The sequence below is a fragment of the Apaloderma vittatum genome, unplaced genomic scaffold, assembly GCF_000703405.1.
Source record: "Apaloderma vittatum isolate BGI_N311 unplaced genomic scaffold, ASM70340v1 scaffold27534, whole genome shotgun sequence".
NCBI classification, from domain to species: Eukaryota; Metazoa; Chordata; class Aves; order Trogoniformes; family Trogonidae; genus Apaloderma; species Apaloderma vittatum.
In genome coordinates this window covers 59,010-71,147 of record NW_009713857.1, presented here as the reverse complement: position 1 = coordinate 71,147, position 12,138 = coordinate 59,010, and the positions used below count along the sequence as shown (strand labels likewise).

At 46.2% G+C, this 12,138-nt stretch overlaps 1 protein-coding gene across 1 annotated transcript in view; it reads left to right on the top strand.

Annotated features, from left to right (window-relative positions):
* The window catches only part of RBM6 (RNA binding motif protein 6), a 53,682-nt gene that overhangs the window by 11,175 nt on the left and 30,369 nt on the right, over positions 1-12,138 (top strand). Inside the window, exon 5 of the mRNA XM_009868525.1 lies at positions 6,444-6,517. Coding sequence (XP_009866827.1) covers positions 6,444-6,517 — 74 coding nt within the window. The remainder of the gene's footprint in view (positions 1-6,443; positions 6,518-12,138) is intronic.

Sequence of the window (12,138 nt, the reverse complement as noted above, 5' to 3'; positions counted from 1 at the left end):
ATTCCTGCCCATCCTTCCACATCTGTGATGTGGTGGCTTACAAAATAGGCAGTATAAATATGTTTTAGGTCAGTGTTTGTGATAGTTCATTTGTGATATGTTCATCCATAAAGCATGCTCCCAGCCTTTTTGTCATGCAGATCCTTCTCTCCGAAATAATTTTTACAAATGTGCTTACTGTTTTTGCATCTCCAGCACAAAACTTCAAGGATTTTCAGTGTGCTGATATTATTGCATTGATCGCTTTTCTGAGTCATTTGTATTGAATGACAGATCGCATATCCTTGGGACCAGATTCATGTTAGCAGCACTTTAAAACTAAGCTCCTGTCTGCAACATCTTCCCAGTTATGCAGCTTCCAGTCCTCTCAGAGTTTTTTGTGATGGCCCCAGCCTTCCTGGTATTCCAGGTTTCTGTACAAATATAATGTAATACTTTGCCTTTAATAAATCTACAGTGTGTACAGTCTCCTCTGTGCTGATGTACAAACTATTCTCCTTCTGGGCCAAGAAGGGTTGACAACTATTTGGGACTCTGACTGTTGTAGTTCCTGTACTTTGTGGGGCTGCCTATGCCCACCTTTGAGGGCATCTCGGGTGGGTCCTTGCTGCCTCTTGTCCTCATGGATGGAGGGAGGAGGGTGGACTGTAGTGCTCTGCTTTTCAGAATATATCTGCATATCATAGCCTGTGGTTTCAGTGCTGTTCTCTTGTGCAGTGCTGTCATGAACGAGTGCATAAGGGTGAACTTTTCTCATACAGAGGGACACTATGAAGTGACAACCTTTTCCCAGCAGCCAGGCACGTCTTATAAATGGTCAGCCTCTGAAAGGAACTGGGGCTGTGGCTTGTTGCAGAGCGTCCTGCTTAGTGTTCAACAGCAAGCTCTTCTGGTACAGCTCCTCAGCTTTAGTAGCTCTGAAGACCAGTTCATCTGTGCGTTAAAGAGCTCTGACAAATTTATGGGTGCTCAGAATCCACCAGCTGGCATTGAGAGAGCTCTCGGTTTTGGCATCTGAGCTGGTATTGGCAGAGATGGATTGCCACCGTTCCCTTCCTTGCTGCAGGGGTGCCCTCCAAGCTTTCAGACCGTGCGGACAGCTTTATTCCTCTGCACTCACCACACAAGGCACTCCACTGGTGCCCATCCTCACCGCAGTGGCAGGACTGGCTGCATAAGCACAGATATGGCCACTACTGTGCGTGTACAGGAGCTCCTGGCTTCTTGGAAGCGTGAAGTGTATTATGCCTGCTAAGAATAGTACACCGTGAGAGCGTAGTGACAGAGAGAAGGCCTTGTGTTTTCCAGTATGTTCTTGTGATGAGGTATTCGCTCTTTAGTATAGATGACCTACATTGGCGTCTTTCCTTGGAGGAAACAGGAAAAACTTGTGCATGGGATTATGGGCATGTTGCCAAACTCTCCCACAGATGAGACAGCTCTTCCTGTCAATGAAGGAATAGCAGATTCTCCAAGAACAGTGTGCAAAATCCTGTCCTCCACTACTGGAGCTGTGCGAAGGTCTTGCAGATTTCCTTCAAGGGGTGTGAAAGTCCTTCATAATCACTCCATACTTTATGCCGTAGTTTCTGTTGAGGCAACAGAACTTTTTTCTCGTAACACTGATTAAACTCTGTAGAGGATGTCCCCACCTGCACTCTGCTCTGCCGTGCTGGCTCTGGAGAGAGTGTGCAGCAAGAACGTCCTTGCTTCAGCAGGCCGGCCGTGGCTCTGCTTTAGTGTGCTATCTCTCTGAATCCTAAAAGTGCCCAAAACTGTGAATGCTTTTCTTCTGGGGTAGTTTTGTCCTACAGGAAAAAACGCAAGTGAAGTGTTGGGGTGGTTGAGAAGCTCTGCCTACAAGAGACTCTGCCACTATCATCTTCTGTCCTTGGGCTGCTTGAGCTCATTGGGCAGATGCAGGGACCACAGTCACAGCCAGCCCAGCTCTCAAGTTCAGCGTAGCATCCTTTGGCAACCTGTTATACAGAGTTTCTCTGGTGGGAGGACATCTGCCTACCTTCCAGGCCAGAGGAGAGGGAATATGTTTGTATTGCACCACAGCAGATGGATTTTCTAGCAGTTGTTTTTGGGAAGGCAGGTGGCAATTCACCATGGACTGAGAAGATGTACAGATTTGGCACTTGGGGACATACTTTAGTGGTGGGCTTGGCAGTGTTAGGTTAATGATTTGCCTTTACCAACCTAAATGGTTCTGTGATAAGGTTACTTAATGCTGTAAGCTTGCAGGGGTGGGCTTTGCTTCATGCTCATTCCTAGAATCCAAGCGCTGGATCACCTCTTGAGTTGGATGCTTTTGTCATGTTGCCGTTGTGGCTTCCTTCCAAAAGTATCTTTGGTTTGGCATGGGCAAGGCTGCTGTAGTTATGTGATCTTTTCAGTTGGCCTACTAAAATTCCAGAGAGATTTTTCTTGATTTTTCTTCACACTGCTTACAGCCCCTATCAGAACAACATTATGGTTTTCCTTTATTTAGATCTTTGACATAACAAGCTATCATGAAGTAACACATTACTATGTGTCAGTTGTTCATGAGAAACTGTGTGCATATAGAAACAAGTCTTATTTTAAATCTCGAGTCTTTGATTGTTCTGTCTGAAGCCAAATAACAGCAATTTTAAGTCAAACTTTCAGGATTTTTAGCCAAACTGTGGCATGCTAACAGGGACCTGCTATTTGTTGTCAAATTTCCCTTTGCTAAGACACATCTGTTTCGAAGACAAAAATATTCCTTATCCAAATGTTTGCATAGCAGCTTCCTGGAGCTCTAAGTATGTTCTTACTTCTAAGTATTAAGCGACTGTGCCCACTTTCTGTGCAGAAAACAACTAAGCATGCTTTGGGAACATCTGTAAAGAATTGTGTATACAATTGTTGGACGTCTGTTCCTGTTGGAAAGTTCATCTGGACAGCATAGCTCCTGCAGCATGCTCAGAGGTTACGTGCGGGGAAATACTGTTTTCTTCCCTTTTTGACAGTCTGTACTGATCACATACTTCTGCCAAAACATAAAGCACTTCTTCCTCCATCCTACCTTTTTGCAATCCTGGAACTGTAGTATTGTAGTAATCACTAAGTGAAGGATCAGATTAAGAAGATACCAGGATTTATGTCTTCATGTGAAACCTTACGTATAAATTTATGCCACCTCAGGTCAAAAAACCCACACTGTAATCTTAAGTAGCGATTTTGCTTTGCTGGTTTTGGTGTTATGACTCGAAGAATGGGTGTCAGAGAGTTCTCATTCGCAGAGGAGGACAGCTTTCCTTGGGAAGCCTGGTCAACCGATGCCTACCATTAGGTGCTCACCCTATGCCTGAGTCAAAATCCCCTGCCCTGCTTCTGGTAACAGCAGCTGAGTTGCGCTCTGGCAGGCAAACTGTGTGAAGGCTTTGGAAATTAAACTATCCAAGCTTGGCAGCTGCTACATGAAGAGCTGAACCAGCCCTCCAGAGGAGGCAGGGAAGAGGCACGACAGTTGGTAGCAGGAGCCTTTATAGCTGCTCCCCCTTAAGAACCAGCCTCAAGCCACTTGGTTTTGTTTCGAGCGTTGTGCTCTGGGTAATGTGATTACTCCAGGTCGTGGAACAAATCGGCAAGTGTTGCATTTTGAAGGTGCTCCAGAGCATCGCTGTTGTTCTACAGACCTGCATTTCAGTGGCCTTTCCATCATGATCTCAAAAGGAAGGATGCTCTGTTGGAGCTAGAGGCAGGGGGATGGAGCAGGGAGGCTGAACCATCCAAGGCTGATGTTGCTCCATAGTTCTCACGTACTGAGCCTGCTTGTCAGATCCGTGCAAAGAGCTGGATCTGGGGGCGAGGGAAAGTGTCAAGCCCCTGCAGATCATCCTCAGTGGTTTGGAGTGGAGCAGGGGCTCCAGGCTGCTGTCTTCTTGCATTACTCGCTTCGGTGCTGTCTGTGCAAGGACAGCTCGTGGGGAATTGCGGAATGTCCCTCTGCAATCCGACCACAAGAGCTAAGCATCTGGCCTGAAGCTGTTTTTTGGCAGGATATGGGGCCATGGTTTCTGGTTTTGGTTCTCATTGTACATGTAACTGCAGCTATGCTCGTTAGCGGTGTTCGGTTTGGTGGGGGAGGGCAGAGGTAAGAAAGTACCGAAGTGTGCTGACCTTCCCCTTAACTGGCTGCGTGTAAGACTCAGAAAGATCCTGTAGCATATATTCCTCTGAGCATCTCGGCTTTTGTATCTACGTATAGCATTCCGCTTTGCGCTCTCGGTTGTGTCATGCGGGATTAAATCCATGTCTAAACCACTCATACGCTTCACCCAGGAGCAGGATATAAACTGCCTCACATCACAGAGCAAGTAAGAGTGAAAACTTCTGTGGTCTTGCTTTCTGTCAGGAGGACCCCCCCCCCCACTTCTTACACATGTGGAAATAAGAGAGTACTCTGATCCTGGCTTGCCGATTACAGCAGCTTTCAAAAGTCCTCTCTCTAAAGGGGAATCAGGAGCTTTAGAGGCTGTCAAATATAATTCATGTAGCCTTTTTCTAAACAGGAGGGAAAGAAGTGACTCTAGAGTTCTAGATTTGAATAAGACTTTAAAATGTGCCATGTGAGCCTGCATGCTGTGCCGTGAAGTAGCAGAGGTGTCTGCCCAGAATGCAAAACAGTCTCCCAGCAAGGGGCAGCACTGCTCCTGGAGAGCAGCTCTCTTCCGCAGAGAGGAGAACTGCTTCATTTTGAAAATGTGATTTTTTTGTGGCTGGAACCGGAGAGCAGAATGGATGCTGTGGGAATATCTGGGTGAATTTAGGTCTGTCGATCCTGCCAGCTGAAACCGGTACCTCTAGTTCCAGGTGCCCACTTTGTGTAAGAATATCAAGTGGCTTTAGCTGCATTCCAGCACAGGTGGGCAGCTGCTGGACTGCATCTTTCACTGAGCTGAAAAGCCCTCAGATTGATAAATGTCCCTCTAGTGTAATTATATTGACTGAATAATAAGGAGAGGGGGAATAAATTCCTATGCGAGGAACTAGATTCAGATTGGACTCTTGTTAAAAAGGCGAAGGTGCAAAGTCAGGATTGCATTGTTAGTGTGCAAAGAGCTCCCAGAATAATAAAAAGTTGGTTTGATGATGAAATGGTTTTGTATAGCCTTGTCTCCAGTGTGCTTAAGTACAAAGATGATAAAAAAAACAGAGAAGGAAAAATTGGGGAGTGCAGCAAATGTTCTTTGATGGGGCAGATGGGGGCTGTTTTCCAGCAGACTGGAATGCCTCACCTGGAAGAACTCTGTGTGGAGTTACCTTCCCGTGGCAGGTGAGGGGCTGAAGCGACAGATATGTACCTGGTTTGAAGACACTGGTGTTCAGACATGCATCGTTAGGAGAGGAGACGAGCTCTTCACCAGGACAGCCAGGTGCCTAAAATGGTACAACCCCCACGCAGAGACTGGCTTTTCTCTCACTCCTAACCAGCCGAAAGAGCAGCAGGAGGAGGGAATCAAGCCTTTCAATTTTTGTCCATGTACAAGCATCTCAGCCCATGATCGTCTGGAAAATGGTGTTTTGGAGTGAGGTGGCCTTGGCATGTGAAGAGTGAGGTTGTGACTTTAGGTTGTTCCTCAGCGCTGCCGTTCTTGGAGATAGTTGCAACATCAAGGATGGCTCTTAGGATGGTCTCGGATTTTGTAGTGTTCACCCCACGCTTTGCTGTTGGGACCTAACATTTCAGCGCAGGTAACTGGAGCACACAGTTGATTCAGTGGGTCCCTCCTGCCACTCACTGAGATGACAGCTTTCCAAGGAGTGAGAAGAGTAAAAGCTCTCTAGTTTCTTGCAGCTAAACTTAATCTCCCATGCCGTCTTGTTACATGTGCAATAATGTCTAGACGAAAATGAGAAAGTTGGAATTTTCCTGCTGCACTGCACTTTTTCATGATACAAGGGCTTGGACTTCAAAAGTAAGCAGGTACTGAAGGAAAAATTGCAAAGGCAAAGGAATCGTGTTAGTTCTTTCTGAAATATTGCCCAGTTAAAATGCTGGCTATTCATGTAAAATATGTTTGCAGCAAGGTACTTTGAAATGATTTATCAACACTTGCTTTGGAAAGCACTGCCTCCAAGGTAGCATAAAATGTGAAACTAGCAATGGAAAATCACTGTGCCTTTAAAAAAAACAACAAAGCAATTATTTCTTGCCCTAAGGAAGGGTGTGCCTGTCACTGGGTTGTGCAAGGGGAAGTGGGAACACTGTGCTATTAACATTCATGATAAACTGCACAGTTAATCATCATCCAGCTAGACCCTGATTACTCTCCTTTTCTTTCTGGAGTAGAGGGGTGGTGGTTAGAGGGTTTGTCATTGGAGGGAAAGGGAAATTGAGTATTTACTGTGGCTTTCTTTATGACAAGGCACTAACATGACTCCCGTCTGTATTTAAATGCTGTCCCCAGGTTACGACTATGGCTATGTCTGCGTGGAGTTTTCACTCTTGGAAGAGGCCATCGGATGCATGGAAGCCAACCAGGTTGCTTTACACTTCGGTCAATGCTGCTAGAAGATTTTAAATTTTTTTTTTTTGGTGGGGTGGTGGAAAGCCAATGAGGTTTTTTCGAACCATTCAAAGGAAGATCTGTTCTTGTATAATACAAAACACTGCAGTTTAAATGTTGTTTCCAGAAACTTGCAAAAGGCTTAGAAATGTCACTTTGAAAGAGCTGCTGAACACTAAACCGTCTGCCCTCCTCCCTAGTCTGTGTCGGCACACTGGCAAGAGTCAGAGGCTGGTGCTGACAGACTCCTAATGCAGCGTTTGGCCTCGATGCTTTTGTGCTCACGCTGACATCCAGTCGGAAGGAGCTGTGCTGGCGTTAAACGCTTGCCCCGGCTGCGCATGCACACACACATACACATGTGACTGTAGGTGAGGCCTCTCGTGTGCAGCTCTGAGTCAGCTCTGACTTGTGCGCTCCACTTTTCCCTATGCCTCGTGTGGGAGAGGTTCTTAATTGTGCGTCTCGCCCATATCTATCCTGTCCTTTGGCAAGCTGGAGCTGCAAACGTGAGGACTACCCTACCTGCAGTTGTGCCTGGTAAATCTGAACATTCCCAGCCCTCAAAAGTGGCTTAAATCCCCAGTGAATAAGTATGCAAGGAGAACCTTTATTCTGATCGGGTATTTGAGGCTAGAGCTGTTGTCTGTTGCACAAGATTCAGGTGCATAAAATTTGTTAGATAAAACCTGGATTCCCATCTTGCACCACGCTCCCTGTGCCTTGGCACTGCAGGTGATGAATCGCTCAAGAAAAACTACTAAATGATTGATCCCCCTTCCTTCACTACATCCTTTAAGATCCTCTCTGCTGCTGCCTTCCTCCTAATTTGCCTGGGTAAGAATCCATACCAATTATCTAAAGCCTTTTTACCTGAATCTCAAGTCTGGCTGTCATGGGAGGGAGAGTCATGAGTCAGTTTCAGAGCTGTGCATCTGCAAAAATGTACTTACAGTTAATGAGTCTTCACAGCTGGGGTTTCAAAGGTCCCCCTAAGCGCTCGCATTTGCCTCTATTTTCAGTTACAGAGGTATTGCAACTTACAAAAATGTTTTACAGAAATAATTCTGTTGCTGGGAAAGAGCCTGACACATTCCCACTGGGGTGGTGGCAGTGAGCACAGAGAGAGAAGGCTCCAGAATTAATTATTACTTTTACTGTCAATGACAACTTTTATTTCCCCTTCAGTCTTGCTACAATTCCCAATTTATTTTGTTGTCACTGGGGAATCTGTAATTATATATGCTGCTCCTTTTAATCAAATGCCTCTCCATATTTTCTCCACAATTCTGCCCACATGAAATAATGTCCCCCTACGCAAGAGCAATTCCCAAATACCTGGGAATTTGGGAATTCCTTTTTTTTTTTCTTTTTCTTGATGCCTGCTCTGCCTCTTCTCCCATTTGTATTTGGATCAGGTTTGATCCATTGCTACAGCAAAGAGCCTGCAAGCACCAGGCTTAAACTGAACTGCGTGCCTAGAGGTGCTCTGCAAATCACCGTACCCACAGGCATGTGGAAAAATGCTGACTGGCCTTCAGCTGCCGCTTAACTTGACCCTCCCCAGCAACACTTAAAGTCGGCTTTCAGACTGGGCATTTTCTTACCGTGCTTTCCTTCCAACATTCAGGCAGGCTGCTGCCAGAACCCTGCTAGCCGTAGGGGTGACGGCCCCGCGCTCTGCCTGGGAAATGTTAAAAACAGAGAGTGTGCGGCCTTCCAGTTTTCCTTCCTGCTCTGTGTGTGTGCAGAGGTGACCTGGAAGATGGAGTGGCTGGAGGGGATCATCTCCAAAGCCTGCATGTGCCAATCTTCGCTAGGTTTTAGGAGAGCTACAGTAGTTTGTAATTAGTGAAGCAAGAAACGTGCTTTTTGGGGTGACCCAGGCTGTGAATTTGATCAGAAGAGTTGTAGCCTCTGGATTGCCCCACATAGGTTGACTTCTGGCCATCCAATTATTTAAATAATAAAAAAAAGAGTAGTAGTAAGATTTGTATCTGACCTGCAGCAAGGGAGGGAGCTGACTTTTAAGTTCTCAATAAAAGCCAAACAGAGATATTCAGAAAGGGAGTTACGCAATTTGGTTGTCCATAGACAATAGATATCGCATTTTAATATCTTCCAGGATAGAGTTGTAGGATCATCTGCTTAGAATTAGTGCACATTTTTACAAGCTGCAAAACCTGTGTTAGCTAAGACGTAGATTCCTTGATAGTTCAGTTATTTTCAGAAGGTTATAAGCAACCCCTGTCAAACTCAGTTGCCTGTGAGCGTAAATAGCAAAACAGTGTCAGCCCACAGTGACATCCTAGTCCTTCACTAGTCAACCTGCCTCTTTCTCAGTCATCTGTAGGCTGGGAATAAATAGCTTTTGCAGACACAGTGATTTTGATGCTGTTTAATGCCCACTTAACTGCCCCTGCCTGAAGAACAGTTTGCTACATCCCGATGTTGTATAATTCCTATATTGTGAAATCTTTTTGTTTTACTCAGCACAGACCAGCACCCACTTAAGGTCATTCCCAAATTTGCTAATTACAGATTTACCAGGTCCAACTCCCTCCGTTCAATAAGTCTAGCATGTGTATGTGACCGCTGAAATTTGAGGGGGCTTTCTGTTAAGCACATCGTGATAAGGCAACATCCATCTTTTGGGTAGCCCTAATTTTGTAGGAGGGTTTCATTCCACTTGTATTCATTGCTGCAGCTCAAATAACGAAAACGCCCCCTCCTCCCCATTAATGGCTTTGCCGTGTTGATTGTTGCGTTGGCAATTCGTTGCAGCTCAAGGTCCCATCTAACACTCGTGACACGTCGCGGGGTGGCCGCCGTTGCTCGCGCGGAGGTGTTGGGCGGCAGGTTGGGCTGAGCGAGGTGCCGCCCACCCGCTCTCCTGCTGCCTTTGGAGGCTCTTCGCCCCCCACCTAGGGCAGGTGGGTTGGTGGGTCTTTCTGCGGAACCCAGGTGCAGCCTGATGGTCAGTGATGCTCCTCTTGGTCTTTTTGGTACAAGTTGGCTGTCGTTTGGCTTTTGTGAAAGGAGACCTCTTTTCTGTCTGTGATGAGCTCCGTTGGGGACAGGCAGGTATTTTGAATGGAGAGTGCAGAATTTCTAAGTTATGTGGTTTCTCCTAAATAACCTTTCCCTCCTTTATTCTCATTTTTGAAAGGTTGTAGTGTGGTGTGACGTTTGTCTTACTGTGTTTTCTTTGCATTCGGGCTTGGTGTAACCCCTGGTGTAGTAATGTTCCTGTCTGGGGGCACCAGTTGGCTTTTTGGAGGCACCTTTGGGAATACACCTCATGGCACTTGGTCTCCATATGCATTGGGATCTCTTTATGCTCCTCCATCATCTGTAGAAGACATACATAATAAGCTTGTTACTGCATGTGAGAAAATCGGGCAGGAAATGGAGTACCTTTCGTGCACTGTCACGTATCATAAAGGCAGGTGTAGGAGGAGAAATGGAGAGAGTCTATCTCTGCTGCCTGGATGTTTCAGTGAAATATTTTTACTGAAATAGAGCTGAGATACTAACATGTGGAAGCAGAAGTGCTCTTTTAAGCTTAGGAGCAAATCTTTAGTCTTGACTATGTACTACTGTCTCAAAATCCTCTCAGGCCTCAAGCTCAGCAACACTGTCAGTGCGAATATTTCCTAGTTTTTTTGCTAGTAACTAACATCTTTGTAATCCTTTCCTCCTGTTCCTTGAGTAAGAGAGCAAAAATGAGAGACCTATCACATGAACTTCTAAAAATACCTCATTAATTTTCGCTGAGGTCTCCAGATGTGTGCTGGGGCTGTGGTTCCCAGACTTGCTCTTGTGCTGTCCTGCACTGAGGCCGGCACTTTTTGGAGAGTGGTTTCCCCTGCCGTGCTGTGCCGTCCTGGTTCAGCTTGCTGAGAGCAGCGATACCTCTGTTCCCTGCTCATTTCTTGCTAGAGAGGGTAAGAGGGATTCTTACTGGGCTTTGTGAGTGCTCGCTTTACTGGAGCACATGCCACGACCAACCAACTGGGAGGCCTGAGCTGTGTGCTTCTCCTGCCCTGAGCCCGTCCCCCTTCTTCCGTTCACTGCCGTGCTTTCCTGCGTTTTGTGTGAACGTAGCTTCTGGTACAGATCAGACCTCACAGGCTTTTCACTGTAACTGTTGGTGTTAAAATCCACAAGATGCTTTGACAAGCAGGCAAAGCCTAGGACTTTCTGTCCTGAAAACATTTGCAATCACAATGCTGTGTGACATCCCAGTTAAATACAGAACGAGCTTGTGGGTATCCTGGGAATGCATCTGTGCTGGTGATCTGCAGCCCTGGAGTATTTATTGAAGCCTGTGGTGCGAGGAGGGTGTTGCAATTTATAAGAGGAAAATGTGTGTCCAAACATCAAAAATAGTTGTTTTCCTTTTGGTAGGATATGCCGAGTCGTGGAGTCTGACTTTTTTTTCTAGAACATGCCAAGTGCCCCCTGTACTGGAAGGTGACACCCACCTCAAGTGTATTTTCACAGACTCTCTGGTATCCATCATTTACTTGCTTGACGACGTCTCTCCATCTCTTTCGCTGTAACCTGCAGTTTAGGGTGATGGTGACAACTGAGTGTATCCACAAATACACTGAAATCCGTTTGTGTGTTAGGCCAAGAGTGCTGGAGATGGCCTTGCTTTTGATATGTTCTCCTTGGAGTTTCAGTTGATGTTGTCTTCTGCTTTTCTTGCTCTGTGTTAGGTGTGTGGATTTTGCTCAGGTTGTATCATTAGCACACATCTTCTTTTTTCCTATGAAACCTGTCCTGCTTTTGATTGTGTGGATTTCTAGAATTACCTTTTGGAGTCTTCTCCTTCAAGTGCATGTAGAGGGGGGGAAAGGCTTTTTTCCTGGACAGTGTTTCTTCTATGAACATCCTAACAATTTGGGAATCGTGCACATTAGAGAATAACTTTTATGATCCAAACAACCTGTGGAAAGTTTGAATTGTAGAATTCTAACTGTGATTCCCTCCACAGGCTTCTAATCAGATGAGTGGATTTCCAGGCAGCAGAGCTGATTTGGGGTTTTTCTGTGTCTCATTCAGTGTGTGACCTTGTCGTGAGCTCACCCTGGTCTTACATCGCAGAGGCTTGGCAGATCGAGTCAATCATTTGTTCATTCCCGCTTCTGTGTCGCTAATCACCATCATGTCATTGGAGCTGTAGGCCGCTGAGATTGGTATGGAAGTCTGCAGCGGGAGGCTCCTCGTGCTGGGCAGGTGCCTGCCTGAGAACAAGCGGTCGATCTGCCCCGGGGTGACCTGTGGCGGGGCTGGCAGCGTGGGTGTACGTGGGTGTGCCCGGCCGTGATGCTGTGAGAAACGCGCTGTCTGCTTTTCTCTTCGGAAAGACCGACTTAATCTCTGCGTGCTGTAGGGACCTTCCTCGTGCGGAGAAGGGTATCTTTTGTTCTAGAATGTAACTGCCAAAAATTCCGGTGCTGAAAATACTTCCCTGGGCCTTCTTCTCTTCTGTCGTCTCTACATCTTCTGTCATCTCAGCTGTTCAAGACGTGTGAATCCGTAGTTTCTCTTTCCTTTGGCACAGGAGATTGTAAGAGATCTTCCGTCA